Source organism: Mesoplodon mirus (assembly GCF_964341445.2).
Source record: "Mesoplodon mirus genome assembly, chromosome: 8".
In the NCBI taxonomy this organism is placed as follows: Eukaryota; Metazoa; Chordata; class Mammalia; order Artiodactyla; family Ziphiidae; genus Mesoplodon; species Mesoplodon mirus.
In genome coordinates, this window is record NC_138984.1 from 43,843,893 (window position 1) to 43,862,381 (window position 18,489).

Consider the following 18,489-nt stretch of genomic DNA (forward strand, 5'->3'; position numbering starts at 1 on the left):
ACCTGGCAGAATAAGGGTTTCAAAACTATTGGTAGAATTCAATATAGATGAATTCAGGATGCTTCAAAATTTGGTGTTTCTTAATGATCTCAAAATAAATAATAAAATGGGTTCCTTGAGGATTGGCTATTTGTGGGTCCTCCCTTTCTCAGGCAAACAGAAAACAGAGCGTTATGAATCTGCCAAAGGGCCAAATACCACTGCTATGTGCGCCCAGGTTGGTGACAATAGTCTTCTGGGCCTCTGCAGAATACATGTTAATGAACCTATGATTAATGTGGCTGGCTAGGGTCACACTTTAACACTTGTACTGTTGGTTATACTCTTTTAACTTGAGGAAGCAATTTTAAAGATATTCTTTTAAAGATCACATAATTTTTCCTTACTTTTCATTTAAGTAACTCATTAATTTCTAAAACTTGGAAATTATACACTAAAATGTATTACATGAGAACAGGCCAGCATAAATTATGTCCTGATTATACACACCCTTAAAGCAAAACTTCTCTACAGCTGAAAAAGAGGAAGAACACTCTAAAGGAGATTTGACTGCAATTTTAATTCATTTTCCAACTCACTCTCTAGTGAAAAAGCAGAGAATGAAAATGTGTTTGGAAGCAGTGCTCTTATCATTAAAATTCATTTTGTGAGAACGCAATGCCAAGTTCAAGCTAGCCTAGAGGTAAACCTTCAGGTTTCCCTCAAACCTGTTACGCCTCCAATGAAACATCTAAAATTGAGTAAGAAAGAAAATTCCCCAAAGAAATTCCATATCAATTAAATAAACATACTTTATTTTTGAGTCTTTTCCCAAAGGGCCAGATATCTGAGGACTAAAGGAGATCCAACCCTTTAACCCAAACCCAGAATTCTACTAAAATGTGGCATTAGCTTTCTGGAATTAAAGCCATTTTCAGTGTTCCTACAATAAATGGAAAACAGCCAATTATTTGGGAAAATTGACCCTATTATACTCAAAGGGTTAAATGACATTATCTCTTCCAATCTGATAACCAAATTCAAGATGTAGATCTCCCACTACATGTATCTCCATCAGTGGAAGACAGCGGGATAAACTAGAGCTTTGATGTTATCCTGGATTCAAACCCCATCTCTGCCCATAGTAGCTGTTACTTAACAGCTCAATGACTTAGTTTTCTCATCTTTAAAAAAGGGACCAGAAAAGCACCCATTTCACGAGGTCATTCGGAGGATGGAGTATGTAAAAAAAATACCTACACAGTTAAGTACGTAACAAATATTTGCAAAAAAAAGCATCATGATCACAGCTCAAAAATGTCAGGGGCTCTCACCGCGTATCTCCTGTACCAGGCAGCGATCACGATTTGGCTTTTTCTCATCAGCAGGAAGTGTGTGCGACATTTCCACCCCCGATAAATCTTCTGAATGAGAGTGGCCAGGTCCTCAAGACGCTGCTTCCTCAGGTCTTCTAATTTGAATAACTAATAAATAATAGATGGATTTATCAAAAATCCACCCAAAACTCGTGGCATCATTCTCAGGAAATAAAATGTCACAATGTTGGAGTGAACCACATTGAGGAAAAAAAAAATAACTTAATTACAGATATTATGAATAGTAGTCCAGAAGAAAACTACTGGGATGAATTCACGCAAGATACACAATTTAGAGTACAGTGTTTTAGAATTTATGACGAATCATGTAAGGGCTGAACTGAGCTCTAGATGTACCTTCACACTATCTGTGAGGATGAAATTACTGGAAGGGAGGTGACAGCAAGGTCTCTCTCAGACGATTTGTTCCTAATTCTCCAAATTTCCAATAAACTGCTATGTAAATTATACTTCATGCTAGTCTATTCAGTTATAAAAAGGCTCCAATGGAGTTCTTCACTAAGTAGAATTTTAAGTGTTCTTTTTAACTTAAAAAAAATTTTGAATTTGGGTGCCTTCGTGTACCTCTGAATAGCAGGGTTGCCTTTCCTAAAATTACCATATAATTCAGATATTACAAATACAGACTGAAGTAACCTCCAATTTTTATGAGTTAGGGAGGTTTTATTGTAATACCAGTTTCTTTATGATTTCTTCAATGCTGTACAATCTATCAGCTCAAAAATTTTGGTGTTTCATAAAAAATACAAATGTTCTTCCATTATTCCTTATTAAGCCACCCCTTTGGACATTTGCAGAAAAACACAAAAATGTGACATTCTTGGTAGCATCTTGGGTAACATTATAAAGTTAAACATCCTTTAAGAATTTGCCCATATGATTATAACGCAAATTCAGAGTGTAACGTTTCGATTACATACCGTTCTTGGGTTTCGAATGAATATCTTTGATCTACCAAAGGAGTACTCTTCCACAGGAATCTCCAATTCATTAAACAAAACCTCCACACCAGCTCTATAAAAATAAATAAAAACAACAAATTTTCTGAGTTACAAAAATAGGTTATCTTATCTTAAAACATGATATTAGGTTCTCAGCAGTATAAAAAAAATAGCTTCATTTCCAAGTATAAAGGATCTTTCAGTAAGCATCCTTCCATCAAAGAATTTCCAGAGTGAATTCCACAACTTTAACCAAATCTAGTAAATGCTCAAAAAAGCATTTTGGGTTTAGAACTACGTATTCTAAGAAAATATGGTATTAAAGACAATTTCTTGATTTCATTAGCAGAGGTGATCAAATATACTTGTAACAATGGACCAACCAGGACCAGAAGGGTATGCAAGAGACTAACATCTATTTTGAACCCACTCAGTCACTTCTTGCAAACGTTTTAAACACTGCTCCTGCTACTCAGATTGTGGGCAGGTCCCAAGAGTGCTAAGTGCCAGCCCAATGGGATGCAAAAGAACATAGGGCGGGAGCAAGGCCTGGACTTGACTCTGACCTCTCCATCCTGGACCGTGGATTTAACGTCAGTCTTTAGTACTAAACTTCGTCCCACCAACCTGTGGACTGGATGCCAGGCTGGGAGTGAATCCTTGTTCTGTGTATTATAGTAGATACTGACCATAATACCCTGGAAATTAGCAGTGGGAAATGAAATAGTACCCAGAACCTACATTATTTGGGTATTGAATTATGCAGCAGGGACCACACCATATGTCTGGAGTTTATCTTCTTATAATACAGGGTGAGTGTCTAATCCTACTGCTGTTCCTGTGAAAGGCCAGGTACAGTGACAATGTGGAGTCAACACCAGTATAGTGAAAGAAAAATCCCCATAAAACAGGCACGTCTGCCCTGCTGTAGTAGCTGGGAGAGCTTCTGTGGCCTGCAGAAAAGGGGCAACTTCTGGGACTGGTGACAGCAGAAGAAAGGTCACTGCACAGACAAGGCCTGGTTTATCTTCTGCAGCAGCCCCCCACCCACCCCTGCCAGCACACAAGTTCTCTCTGCATGTGAAGAGCTCACAGGGGCTGCTCCATGGGATGAGTCTGCAGTGGTCCAGCACTCTGTCTGTGACTGGATGGATGAGTGCAATTTAGGGCAGATGAGCTGAACGCCACGTGGCCCCAAGTTCTGCCATATTTTCCAATCCAGCTTTACTCACAGTAACACTGACACTGTGAACCCTATCTGCTCCTGTATCTATTTCTCAGTTGGTACAGACTTGGTCAAAGAGTGGGACCCCCACCCTTCATTCACTCTCTCTGGGGTTAATTCCCCAGAAAAAAAAACCCCGAAGAGCTGAGAGCAGTGATCCAAGATGCCTCTAGCTCTACCCTTGTATGAGTCTACACAAATATACCTATCAATTACAAATTCTCCTCCTGCTAACTTGCCACGGCATAGTTTAGAAGTTTTATTGACACACAAGTTCCAAATGTGGATTTGATAAGCCGTGTTTAAACCTTAAAGGAAACCAAGACTTCTATAATTAGTAAGAATTAGCACAAAGTGGTATCCTGCTGGAAGATGGTCCAAAACAGAGGTTACAGCCAACTTTTCATACAATTCTGTTTTGCCTAAACAGCACGTGAAGAAAACAACATGGTATCTATATGCTTTAAAACTTCATAATTAAATATGATCAATGAACGTCTTACCTTGCTGGTCCTTTCCAATGAGGCCATGTTTGTTTACAAAGCATTTTGTATCTTTCTAGGCAAGGTTCATAGGCCTGCCTGAAGGCGTAGCCTGCTCTCCTCACGCGGACATTCTCCAAAAGACCCAGATACCTGACCTGATGACATACTAGACCCTCGTTGAAGATGTGTGCTGCCTTTTTATCATTCGGTTTGATACACCTAAAAGATTACACAAATTTTAGGTTTTAAACTCCTTCTCTTACGGATTTATCTGTCCATGTTTTACAAAGCATCATATGTAATTATTTCATGGTGAGATAATTACTTATTATTCTTGGAAAACCTAGTCATTTCTTTTGAAATTATTTCAAATCGTTTTACAAAAACCTTAAGATAACTACACTGCAGATACAGCAATAAAAAAGAATAATACGTACGATAACATGGGTAAATATCACTTACATTCTGTTTAACGAAAGAAGCCTGATGTAAAAGAGTACATACTTTATGATTCCATTTATATGAAATTCTAGAAAAACTAATTCCTAGTGAGAACTTAGTATTGCTTTACCTCTGGGGAGAGGTAGGGGTGGAGATCGACAGGGAAAGGGCACAAGGGAACCTTCTGGGCTGATAGACATGTTTTATATCTTGGCTTGGATGAGGCTATACAGGTGTATACATAGGTAAAAATTCAACAACCTGTACAATTAAGATTTATATATTCTATGTATTGTACATACATTACATACCTCAATGAAAAGGTTAAAAACACTGCTGTCTCGCTAAATCCCTATTATCTCCCTCCTTTTCAATAGGGCACTTTGCTGCCCAAGGAAAGACTACATTTACCAGCTCCCTTTGCAAGTAGGTATGGCTATGTGACCAAAATTCTAGCCAGAGCATAAGTAATGTTTGCTACTTCCAGAGTGTCCTTAGAAGGAAGGGACTTGTTCTCCCTTTGCTCTTCTGCTAAATGCTGGCAGGAATGTTGATGTGGTGGAGAGCTATCTTTGACTATATAGATAAGAGGAAATACCCTGGCAACTGCAGAACCACAACATAGAAGGCATTGCTCTATTAGCCCTGGAGTCTATACACTTAGAAGTACATAAGAAATAAATGTCAATCTTGTTTAAGCCCCTATTATTTCCAGATCTTGTTGGAGCAATCTCTATATCCTAATTAATATATTGTTAAACATTTACAGTTATGTCTGCCTCACTTCAACTGTCAAATTCCACACATAAATGTAATATATGGACAACTAAATCTTACCTAGTTTGACCTTGGTGTTTTTATGGTTTTCCTTTTACATTTAGAAAAGTAATGTCTACTTTTTGGCTTAAGGACAAACAGATCAATGGAACAAACTAGTGAGTTTGGATCTAGACTCCTACACATACATTCAATTGATTTTTGATAAAGGCATCAGGGCAAATGAATGAAAATAGAGATTTTTTTCTTTTCAATATGTAGTGCCAAAACAACAGGATAACTATATGGAAAAAATAGACCTTAAAATAAATCTGAAACTATAAAGACTCTAAATATATATATAATATATTCACAACTTTGGAGTTTATTAATTAAGACTTCTTAGAGATACATTAAAACCACTGAAAGGGAAGGGGAATAAAGGAACTTTCTGGGGTGACGGGAATGTTCCATGTTTTGACCTGAGTGGTGGTTACCAAAGTGTATACAATGGCAAAAAAACAATGGAGCCATTCACCTAGGATCTGTACATATCACTCCATGAAAATTATACCTCAGTAAAATAGAATCTTAAGGTTTAAAAAAAAAGTTTACTCAAATGAGAATAACAAAAGCAACTGATCACACGAAGTTTCTTGGTTAATTGTTTTTGAAACTAGGATCCTTAACCTAATATATGTTCTAACCTGTTTGCAATCAAACCAGGGGATTTTACCTATTTACATTTGTTATGAATATAAATATTAGGTCAACAAGTTAAACACAAAAATTTTCTTCACTCTAACTTCCTCATAACTGAATTTTCAAAGACAACTATAGAAGGTATGTGTGGGTGTGCACCTGCCACATGAAATCTGACCCATCAGGCACACACCTTCTATTACCTAGTTCACCAAATATACACATCACAAACTCTAATCCTAGTTGGTCTTTACTGAATTTTGAGAACTAAGATGCCCTAGAAGCAAAAAAAAAAGAAAAAACAAAAAAAGAGAGAGAGAGAGACCAGATGCTTTTTAAGGAGTTCTTTCTATTGTTTTGAAAAAATTATTTAGATTGGTTCAGAAATCATTACTTTCTCTGGGCCTATAACTCTCTCAGGGAAGAAAGAGGCACATACTTCCTCACACCAGACCTGCAACTGAAGCCCCAGTTGCTTCAATGCTCCAAGTCAATATAACAAGAATCCAAAATGAATCCACCAAAAGTTTATGCAAAACCCTTACCAGAAAAAAATTTACATTTTGTTTCTTGTCATTAAAAAAAAAAAACCCCAAAACCCAGAAAGTTGAGAACTCCTATGTGCCAACAACCCAATTTCATTAAGTATCTATTCCCATCCCCCGCCACAATTTTTTCTTTTCCCTTTTTAAAATTCCCTATTTTGGGGCCACTGGAGTATTTTCTAAGCAAACCCAAGACACCGTATTATTTGACCCCTAAGTACTTTAGTTATCCTCTCCTTGGGTTACGCTCAGATTTAAGCAAACAGGTAAATGATCTTCCTTGAGAGTGCCTTCATAATCGAATGGTCAAAGAATTTTATGTGCCAGAAATACCTAATGTAGTTTGGATTCTTGGTCTGTAGGTTTTTCATCAGAGTGGCCACCGATGCCTTGAACTGTGAGCCGGCTGTAGGAGGCCTTTTTAGGTTGATCTTGGCAGGGTTCCCTTCGGGGAACAAAGACTTGATGAGGGCATGGCCGGCCTTCCACATGGCTTGGGACAGGTCTCTATAGAGAAGGTCGTTGTTCTTATCCACAAATCCTTCCACTTGGTACAGCACCTATGAGCAGCAGCACATGGGACTTAGTGGCTGACACACTGCATGCTAGAACATCAAACAACTGTTAAAAATATCCCGAGACTATCTATACTGCAGCCTCTTCTTTCTCCATCAAAAAATCTCCAACAAGTTAGTCACACTCTAATACCAAATTAGCCTCCAAGTTTAAATTCCATCTGTCTAAATCACAGAAGAGTTCAAAATAAATTCTATTACCCTTCAGGATTTGCAAGAATAAACTCCAAAAATGTTATTATAACATTTTCAAAGGATTTTAGGGCTTTTTTGGTGTTCAAGCATATTTTTGAGGTTCTACTTGTATTTTTTAGTTTACATGTGCCAATTCCAGTGTGTTTAAAAGGAGACAGGGGGAAATTGAGATAACACAGATATTTTCATAGACATCCTAAACCAGCAGAGAAATTGACCAGGAAAGTATCTTTTAATAACATGGGCTAGTGAAAAAAAATGAAGTACCAAGTTCCAGCATTTTGAAATTAAAGGAAAAGATACTATATACTTCATTTTTACTAAAGCCATAATCAGATTTTTTTTCCCCTTTGAAGTTTGCAAGCTTATTTATAAGAAAGGAGGTATTAACTCCAATCAATAATCATTCAGGACCCCAAAAATCAATCTATTGCCCCAATTGTTTTTAATATTATCTTTATATAGTTGATGACATAAAATTAATTATCCCAAATACTAACCAAATTAATAAATGCTTTAAAAAAAAAGTAGATGTTTTCTCCAGTGTCATTTCAAAATTCAATCTAAGAATTCATTATTTTGCTAAATGGTTGGTGCTTTTAAAAGCTTACTGTAAGTCTTTTTTTTTTTTAACATCTTTATTGGAGTATAATTGCTTTACAGTGATGTTACTGTAAGTCTTTAGTGAATGCTATTCTTTTACTGGCATATCTTTTATCAGTGTCGACAGATCTTTTTTATAGGCTAGCTTTCAGAGCTTGAAAATAATAAAATTGATTTTTAATATATACTTGAACTCTTTCATTAAGTCCCCTGGTTTTCCTTTCAGCTCTCAGTATTAGTAAGATTTTGCTCAACATGGTCCAGATTCTATTCCCACTGAACATTTACTGACTCTATGCTTTCAGCTGCTCCATTTATCCTCTGGAGCTGACGCTGGTCAGAACGCCATCTCTGAGGCTGAGGCTCGGGGTCCGCCAGAGGGGCCCGGGCTCCCGCACCTTGCCGGCATAATGCTGGATCCTGAAGCAGCTGTGAGGCAGGGACGTGTCGTTGAGGAACCGGGAACACTTGCTCATCCTGCTCTCAAAGTGCTGGTGGGTGGCGCACACTTGGTTCAGCTTCTCCAAGAAGGTCTCGTCGGTGACCGTGCCTGGCCTCAGGCACTCCTCATCCAGCATGGCCAGGATTCCGTTTGTGTTCTGGGTGAAAGGAGATAAAAGGGTTTCCTTCCTTCCTCGCTGTATTAATAATTATTCCTAATTATGCCATTAAACACAATCGACTTAGTCACAAGAAAATTCCGTTCAGGCACAACAAAGAGCAGAGAATCAAAACAAGTAACAAAACGCCCCCCACAGAAATCAGCCCTTTTCCAGCGGGGTCCCAGGTGCGCTGGGGGGTGGGGAGGGAGGGAGTGTCTGCATGAGTCTCCCCCACCCCAGCCCACGATGCCTCCCCGATGGTGGAACAGGACTTAGGTGTCACCTCAGCCACCTTAGCGGGTTGATAACTGAAATTCATGTTGTTTAGCAAAAGGCAAGTCAGACCTCAAAGATTCAAAAACAAATCTAAAAGTCAGAAACTAATGTGACAATACCGTCTCCTTATATAACGTGGTCATAAATCACAAAGCATAGTCTCTTAAGGCCATTATTTGATTCACAGCTTGAGAAGGAAATTGGTTTCAGATGTTTCCAAATTGTTCCTGTGTTCAAAATAAAGTTTATTTTCTCGGGGGAAAAAAAGTGGTGTGATTCGGGAGGCTGCTTTTAACGATCAATGCAATCAAGTTGCGTTTCAAGAATATCTGTTTAGAATAAAATTCTCCTTCCATATAAAAATTCGAAATGGATGTTAAACACGGGTGAGAATTCGTTTGTTGGGTATTCAGACCCTGTGATCATATTTACCCCAAGAGCAGTCAGCCCAGCTCAAGTGAATCAAAAATCAGGAATCTTCTACTTTGCTAAATAAAGGCTGTTGTTCCTTTGATTGCCCCTACAGGCCCACACAGCTCCATTCCACAGAGAACAATCCACTGACCATGAGCCCCACCTGCTTCCGCCAGGGCAAAGTCCCCCACGGCTCCTCTCCCCTTCTCCTTACAAGGCCATGACATCCTCTGACCAGCACTTATTCATTCCACACAAAATCTGGGGGAAGTGTGGATTCTCAGGAGTCAAGTGTGTTTATAACATCCCCGGAGTAAACATTATTGTTAGGCGATGCTGGAAGGAAACATTTCCTTTATGTATCCAGGCTCCTACGTGAACGTGAGTTTCTTCAATCATATATGCAAGGGGGTTTTTGGCTGAGATAATCTAGTTAAATTAAGTGTATTACCACTGTTTTGTTTTTTTTCTCCCTTCTTAAAGGTAAATAATTAAGTGCAATGTTACATTTATGAAGAAAAATGTGATAGTCACGACTTGTGAAAGTTAAAACTCCCCCAGCAAACTACTTTGGTCACAAAATTTACCAGAAAAAATTTTCAGGAAATCCACTGATGTTCTAAATTTTAGACTAGAGTTTTAAATTGCTTAGGTGGTATATTAGTGTTCACAATCCAACATTGTTTACATTTTTCAAAACAAAGTTTATTTTTTAATTGAAAAATAGTAATGCTTCAGAATTTTTTTTTAAAGTTCAATTTAATCAAAGATGTGGCTTTCAAGAATATCTTGAATACTGAGGGATAAGATACTGGCTAATTAATAATATCCAAAATGTCTTGTTAAAGATGAAGAGAAAATGATTTGCTGGACATTTGGAGCCTGTGATTCTATTCCTGAAGCACAGCACTCACCTACACTGAAAGCTAAAAAGACTGTAGAAAATAAAGTTCATGCATTGTTTCAAATTACTTTGTTATTAAGGCCAGGAAGATTTAGTAAGCCTAAGCTTTTACACACAAATCAGTCTTCTTGCAATCAATTCGTTCATGATAAACTACATGATAAATATGATGTAAAAACAAAAATCTTAGATTCAGAAAGGTTACTAAAAATTATGCAGTAATTTTTCACACTTTAAGCCTTTTCACGTACATAATTTGTAACCTGAAAAATCCCACGGCCCTTGGCACCTGTCAAGTCACACACACACCATCTCTCACATCCCTGAAGCAATCTACGGTCCACACCAGCCACCCCTGGGATCCTACTTAATTTGGCTCCTGAGATGGTCCCTTTATCCTCCTTTATTTTTACTTGAACAGCATGGAGTTCTGTTGTCGTTGTTACTTTTTAAGAAAAATTTTCCAGCTTTACTGAAATATAATTGACATAAAATACTGTGCAAGCTTAAGGTATACAACATGTTGATTTGATACACTATCATAGTGTTAGGTACCTCTATCACATCACGTAATTACCATTTCCTTTTTGTGGTGAGAACATTTAAGACCTACTTCTTAACCACTTTCAAGTGTATAACACAGTATTGCTAACTATAATCTCCACACTGTACATTAAAGCCCAGAACTCATTCATCTTACAAGTGGAAGTTTGTACCCTTGGGCCTATATCTCCCCATTTCCCCCAAACTTTAGCCCCTGGCAACCACTATTCATTTTATTCTGTTTCTGAGTTTGTTTTTTTTTTTTTAGATTCTACATATAAGTGATTATCATACAGTATTTGTCTTTCTCTGACATATTCCACCTAACATAATGCCCTCAAAGTCCATCTTTGTTGTTACAAATGGCAGGATTTCCTTCCTTCTCATGGCTGAACAATATTCCATTGTACATATACATCACACCTTCTTTATCCATTCATCTGTAGACGGACGCTTAGGTGGTTTCCCTATCTTGGTTATTGTGAATAAAGCTGCAGTGAATGTGGGCGTGAAGATATCTCTTTGAGATCCTGATTCTGTTTCTTTTGGATATATACCCAGGAGTGGGATTGTTGGGTCACATAATAGTTCTAATTTTAATTTTTTATAGGAACCTCTATACTCTTTTTTCTTTTCTATACCGATTTCTATAGCGATTGCACCAATTTACATTCCTACCATCAGTACACAAGGGTTACCATTTCCCCACATCCTCACAAACAATTATCTTTTTGATAGTAAGCACTGAATACTATGTTAAGAGGTCACTAGAATTTTAGAAATGAAATGGATATTTTGACTTGGCAAACACCTTCTTTTTTTTTAGTCTCCTCTGATCAGTGCTCATATTTCCAGGAGCTGTGGATTGGACCCGGGTTCCCAGCACACAAGAAAGAATGGTGCACCTAAGGGTATGGCATCTGAGCGTCATGAATGGGCTCTGTGATACAGCAACAGGATTAGCATGGGGGAACCTGGCTAAGTATCAAAAAGTCCAGCTGTCTATGTATGTGTTCGAGAACCATGTGTGAGTTCTTAAGGTTGTGATAAAGTTTCCAGAACTCTGTATTCCTCTGAAGTGTTGAAATAGTGAAAATACAAAAGCTTAACACTGAAGGCAGTGAGATCGTTCGTAAGTAGTGAATTACACTACGAAGAACTTCTTTGGGAAACTGTACCTAATACTCACATTTTCTATTAGGTCACAAATGATAGCATTATTGAAGTACTCAATGTGAGTCCATTCTATGTCCTGAAAAAGAAAACAGAACATAATCAAATCCCATATGATGATGCTACAACACTGCCATCTCTAACATAAGACTTTGCCCATCTTACTATACTCCACTTCCTCTCTGAAAATTTCCTTTATAAAAATCAGTGCTGCAAATATCATCTTCTGGTTCCCAAAACTTTCATAATGCAGCAGTCTAGCACTGACATGATCCGACTGAAACAACCGCCCTTGACCTGTGCTGAGGCTGCCTCCCCTTCCACCCTCCCATCTGTGGCAATTTCCCATGCACTTCGCTGGCCCCGGGCCATTTATTCAACAGGCCCTTGGGTCAATATTACTTTTTGTATATTTACAATGTTTACAAGGAAATAAGTCAGAACTTGATCCCCAGAATGTAAGGCATAGATTTTTCTGTTCTTAATTTGTAATCACAAGGAAGAAATTAATTTTAGAGTCAACACCATATCGTAAGGCCGTTAACTATTTCAAATGTAAAAATAGAACAGTGCTAAGATAAGTATTTTCAACATAAGGAAAGACATGAAAACCTATCCACTGGTTCTAACACTAGCTACAAAGCCAAATCTGGGAGGCCAAATGCAATCATTCTGTATCTGCTTACACTCTCCATAAGTGTAAACATTTATTTTTCTTCTAAGGGGAAGAAAGTTAATTCATACGGCAAGCTAAGGATCTTCCTATATACTCTTAGAAGTGTTTTAGACAATCTGTACAAACTGTTTTAAGTTACAGATCAAAGTTTGGGCATTCTCTTTATGATGAGAAGACAGGAAGAGAATGAATCTGGCTTTTAGGATGTTTACATTACAAAAGGTGCCATTCAAGTATAAAATGTTTCTAAAGCATGATAATCATTCCAAATGAAAGATGAAATATTCATGATTTAGTTTTTGAGTAGATGAGTTATTTTACTAAGTCACTGGGAATAATAATCACATTAGAAAAATCTATACTGAGAGGCCAAAAAAAGAGGATTCTGTGTCCTTAATGACTTAAAATGACACTATAGAAAATGAAGAAAAGGAAGTAATATTACTAAAATATTAAAGCAAATAAATGAAAGGGAAACAAAAATATAATACTATATATACAATAAAATTTCTCCTTTTTGTCTGATATAAATAAATTTATACTTAGAAAAACACTGGCTATTTAAAAAATGAAAGGGTGAAAACCAAGTGTGTGTTTTACAATTAAGGATGAAAGGACTCTGTAAATATTACTTCTGATTATTTTCCAACTACATTCAGTGAGATAATCCATCCACAGCACTAGTATAATACCTGGCATATAGTAAGCACTCAACAACAAATGTTACCTGTTTTTATTATAAAATTTTAAAAAATCAATGCTTTTCAAGACTGAACAAAATATTAAATATTAAAATATTGTTAAATACTGAAATAGTAAAGTATTTTCAAATTTATATACAGTGATAATTGACTTCTTTGGTATACAGTTCTCTTAAGTTTTGGCAAATGCGTAGCATCAGGTAACCACCACCACAGCCAGCCTCCAAAATTCCCTTGTGCTGACCCTTTGCAATCACACTCCTATCCTCTGGCCACTATTGACTATTAGACACTTTGACTCTATAGCTTTGACTTTTGTAGAATGACATATAAATTGACTCATACATATGTAGCCTTTTGAGTCTGGCTTCTTTCATTTAGCAAAATGCATCTGAGATTCCTTCATGCTATTGTGTGTATCAGCTGTTTGTTCCTTCTTATTGCTGAGTACTAGAACCTTGTATGGATGTACCGCTATTTTTTTGTCCATTCATCTCAGACTAGTTTTTTAATAGGGTATTATTTTACTTCACTCTACTGGAATCCAGTGAGATTCAAGTCGGTCAGCTGATGTTCACTGAGCACCTACTATGTGCTGAGCACTGTCCTGGGCACTAGCAGCAAAGAAAATCCCAGTTAGCTTAGATGTCATACCAAACAAGTTTTTAAAAGGTACAGTATGGCTAAACTTTGATAAATCTGATTTTAGGGTCATGTTTGTACAGTCTTCTGAATCCAGAATTTGTATTATGAGTAAAAAAGGAATACTTAAAAATTTTTTTCAACATTACCTCCCGTATATATTCCTCCTGCTCTTCTTTAAGAGTCAGCTCAATGAAGATTTGTTGCAGCTTTTCATTACAATAATTAATAATGAACTGCTCAAAGCTGTTGTCCTATATGGAGAAAAATGAAGACAGCCTTATAAAGCAAGCCATCAGCGCTCCCATGACAATGCCACTCTAACATCTCACTCCACAAGAAATGCCACACACGGTCTTGCAGACTTAACCGCGGTCCAGCACACAGCCAGAGGCTGGCACATCGCAGGCACCCAAGAAACGATTCATGAGTCAAGTGAATGAATGAAGGATACACAAGTTACACACTAGTTGGAGAATGAAGAATTTTAGTTGACAAATAAGCAGCCCACAAACATGGTAAAAAAAATGAGAAAGAAATACATTTCCCCCTAGAGGATCAGCAAAGAAACAGTGAGATTCATCATCTCTGTCACCCAAGTTCTCAATCTTCCATTCTCAACTCTGGAGCTCAAGAAAGTCTTTCTGACCTGACCTCTTACTCCCCTACTCAGGGTCAGATCCCTCATTCTGACACTTACATACCAGCACTTTTTTTTTTTTTTTTTTTCTTTTTGCGGTATGCGGGCCTCTCACTGTTGTGGCCTTCCCCGTTGCGGAGCACAGGCTCCGGATGCGCAGGCCCAGCGGCCATGGCTCACGGGCCCAGCCGCTCCGCGGCATATGGGATCCTCCCAGACCGGGGCACGAACCCGTATCCCCTGCATCGGCAGGCGGACTCTCAACCACTGCGCCACCAGGGAGGCCCTACCAGCACTTTTGAAAAATCATGCTATGTGTATACATGCGTGTACATGTGCATTCACATGTATTGATTAGTGTCATATTTATCTGTCTCTCTAGATTGTACATTTCTTAAGGGCAAGGGTTGACCATACATCTCTTGTTCACCAATGGAAGCCCATTCCTGCAGCACCTTGCACCTAGCAAGCACTCAGCGTGTACTGGCTGACTAAATGAATGAAGTGCCCACAAAATACAGACTCAAGGGAATCAACACATCAAAATCATCTCCTAGCTAGAAACTCTCTCCTCTCAGAGGGTCACACATTTATCACTCTTACGATTCTCAGCAGTGTCTTCTTCATATCAGAGTTATTGCCTGTGAAGATCCATGCCTACAACATTTCTGAACGATCTGCAGGGCTTAACGTATTGCTGTACATATTGAGGGCACAAATGCAGGTCTGTTGGATGAATATACTTCACCAAGAACCACACCATCCAAAAAGAGTTAGATCTAGCAATAAAACTTGTCATTTTCACCTCTATCCCCCTCTCTGCAGAGAGAGGTGGTGGCAGTGGGAGTGAGAGATGGTGACCCCACCACTGATAAACCAGACTCTTTACCCACTGAGGTGGCCAGTCCTGGCCTAACTGGCTATGAGGGTTCACCTGTAATGGTAGAAGCTCGCCACTCCCTGTGAATACAGAGCAGCTGCCTTCAAATCTTTCCATAAATGATGAAATCAAAAGTCAAAGACTTTTTTGAAAGTTGATCTTTCAAAATCAAGTTTGGTGCAACCAGGACAAATTGTAAAATGATACCTAGGATGCAGCATCTCACCACATGCCTTCCTGGAAGGTGGCTAAGGATTTCTAATCATTAGTGAACTAATTAATCTGGGGAAATTTTAAACTCAAAACCATAAATGACACATAAAATACATTATCACTGACTAATCTTTTAATGTTAAATGTAGTCGAAGATAAAAGTTTCTTTCTTTGTTTTAAATCCTGAAGGTTCTTACTTAAAAGGCACACATGTATCACCAAAACGTTCAACAAATATAGTCCTGGACACAAAGGTCATTCCCCAGTCCTCATTTTCATGTTATGTTTTAAAAACCATGTGTTCCAATCCTCAGAGCTTAACAATTTTGACCAGAAGCTGAAGTCAGTCTGATATAGATGCCTTATAATCAGTATAAGGCCATTTCTTTATGAGAAAGTCTGGCTTTCTCAGTTTGGTAAAATATATCCCTATATAGTGCTACTACCCCAAATTAAAACTTATAAATAAAATTAAAATTTTAGTGACTTATAGGAGATCTTTGGGTTTTTAAGAAAAAAATTCATGGAGTAAATCCTTTCTGTTATTTAACAGGTCTGTGCCTATGGAGCTATTTAGACAAAATTATGCTAAATTTTCAAATGGCAGCTAATGAGGAGAAGGGAGGGGAGAACAACTGGTGTCTCTGACACAGTATATGGCTGTGAATAGCTGGAGGTATGCTTCCAGAACAGGTCTATGAAATACACACAAGCAGATTAGAAACCAGAGGCAAAGCTTCACAATTACAACACAACCTAAGGAGTAAGTCTGAGCTAAAGTAAATTTCCCCTCAACTTTTATAAGTTCTTGTATGAATTCTATATTTCATATCCACACACAGTTAATCAATGGTCATTTACTGCAAACTTCACACAGCTGGAGAAGCTATTAACACAGGAGCATGCAACAGACCGGCACTGCAAACAGTTCATACTTACTGCATTCTGGTGCACAAAGGGACAGATTACACAAAATGCAGTCAGTTCTCATTTTGCAATAAACTTCTAAAAGTAAACACTCATTGACAGTTATTCATCGGTGCAAATGACAGATTTTATCATCCAGGCTTTCTTTTTTTTTCTTTATTTTTTTGGCTGCGCCCCACAGCTTGTGGGATCTTAGTTCCTCGACTAGAGATTGAACCCAGACCCTCGGCAGTGAAAGTGTGGAGTCCTAACCGCTGGACCACCAGGGAATTCCCCAGGCTATATTTCTGACTGGCACAAAACTTTAGATCAAGACACGTGTCCCATCACCTCAAAAGACAGGAACACGATACCTACGTGTGGTATCTGAGCTGGGGCTCTGCCAGGTGAGAGCTATTCAGGATAAAAACAGTCTGACTGAGATAATATACCATATAACTCGCTGGAAGTCCCAAGGCTTCAGAATCTAATACTTCTAATGCTAAATTATCAGGAAAAATAAAATGTGTCTGACACATCCACCCAAAGACTCAGGGACAAAGGCAGTTGGCAGGTCACCAAAAGAGTGAAGAGATTCAGCCAGATCCAGGGCATCCCCCCTTTCTCACCACAGCAACCCACCCCTGTGCTGCAGGGGCTGTATCCCCCCTTCAAACACAGACAAGAGGGAAATGAGAGTGTTCTGAAGACAGCCTAAGAACAAGAACTTGACTCTCTGACCTGATCCTGCTGCTTAAAGAACAAAAACCAAAATCAACAGCACAATCATTAAGGCCAAAACCAGCTGACTTCCCCACAGAAATACCTCCGCCTCTACTGCAAATCTACCTCACACCCCCTAAACATGTCATGAATCGTCAGAGCGATTCATTATTGCTGAAAATGAAGGTAACCACATTTCCTCTGATTAACGTTTAACTTGTTGATAGTGTCCGAATGTTTGGGAAATGAGACTTCACAAATCATTAAAAATAAGTTGCAAAAATTTATAATTTGCAGAAAATTAAGGAAATGTCTGGTAACAGTCCATAAGCTGCAACCTGCACAGGTCCAATTTCTTCACTTATACAGGCATTAAATATCACCCAGTTTTCCCACTCCCCTTTATAAAATAGCTAAACTGGGTCTAAGAACCATCCCTTGAATATGAAGGCACCAAAGCAACTTGATATTTGGATGCTGCTTTGGTTTGTCAAGAACTCTGTGGGTGGCTAGCAATCTCTGAGCCGGGCTCGCGCTTGCACATGGCAGTCCCATGAATCAAAGTCTCCAAAGGAGGAAACAGGCTGGAGCTGAGTGCTCCCATGAATGAACTCACCTCCTCTCCCTCCAGCCTGCTACCCATGCTCCATGCATGGAATTTTTCTCCATTGTCTAAAGCACATTTATCCCTCAAGACTGAGGGATAAACTCATACTCCCAATAAAGTTCATAACTAGTTTATACCCATAAGTGTCAACCATGAGCTTTCCACTTGGGAGTGATTTTGAAAGAGGGATCAAAAGTACTGGCCTGTTACCATATTTGTATATTCTCAGCAGAGAAGGCTAATGATGTCTTACGCTCTTTAAGAGAGATATTTAAACCTTATACTCTTTAAAAATAATGTATATTGAAAGGAAGATGTAAAATAAAGGAGGCAGCTCCATCACTGCCATCATTAGGATGGTGGATGGGAAGGAATTTGCAGGTGAATATCAGGTAGGAAACAGGTGGGGCAGGGTGTGGCAGTTCAAACACTAAGATCGTGACTTATTTCAGCAAAAAGTACTATTAATTACATATTTAACTGATGTTTCTCAGAGCTCAACACTTTCGTCTGAGGTCAAATTTTGGATATAAAAAGTTGGGTGGGGGGGGTTCCATATTTGACATACAATGTAAAATACATAATATTTTATTTAATGTATTATGTCTCTTGCATAATAAATGAAATGGTACATTTATCCAAAAGTTATAAAACTTTGTAACAGCACTGTTTTAGAGGAGTTGGGCTATATTACTGCTTTAAAATGTGCTGTTGGTCTTAGCAAAGATTTACTTGGTGGAAAGCC

The 18,489-nt window shown here is 38.3% G+C and overlaps 1 protein-coding gene across 4 annotated transcripts in view; it reads right to left on the minus strand.

Moving 5' to 3' along the window:
- The window catches only part of MYO1B (myosin IB), a 184,917-nt gene that overhangs the window by 25,126 nt on the left and 141,302 nt on the right, over nt 1-18,489 (minus strand). For all 4 annotated transcript variants that reach the window (XM_082630510.1, XM_082630511.1, XM_082630509.1 and 1 more), the window contains exons 14-20: nt 13,925-14,029; nt 11,773-11,835; nt 8,243-8,443; nt 6,805-7,031; nt 4,046-4,246; nt 2,297-2,390; nt 1,314-1,463 (exon numbers count right to left, since the gene is read on the minus strand). In XM_082630510.1, the coding sequence (XP_082486636.1) occupies nt 1,314-1,463; nt 2,297-2,390; nt 4,046-4,246; nt 6,805-7,031; nt 8,243-8,443; nt 11,773-11,835; nt 13,925-14,029 (1,041 nt within the window). The remainder of the gene's footprint in view (nt 1-1,313; nt 1,464-2,296; nt 2,391-4,045; nt 4,247-6,804; nt 7,032-8,242; nt 8,444-11,772; nt 11,836-13,924; nt 14,030-18,489) is intronic.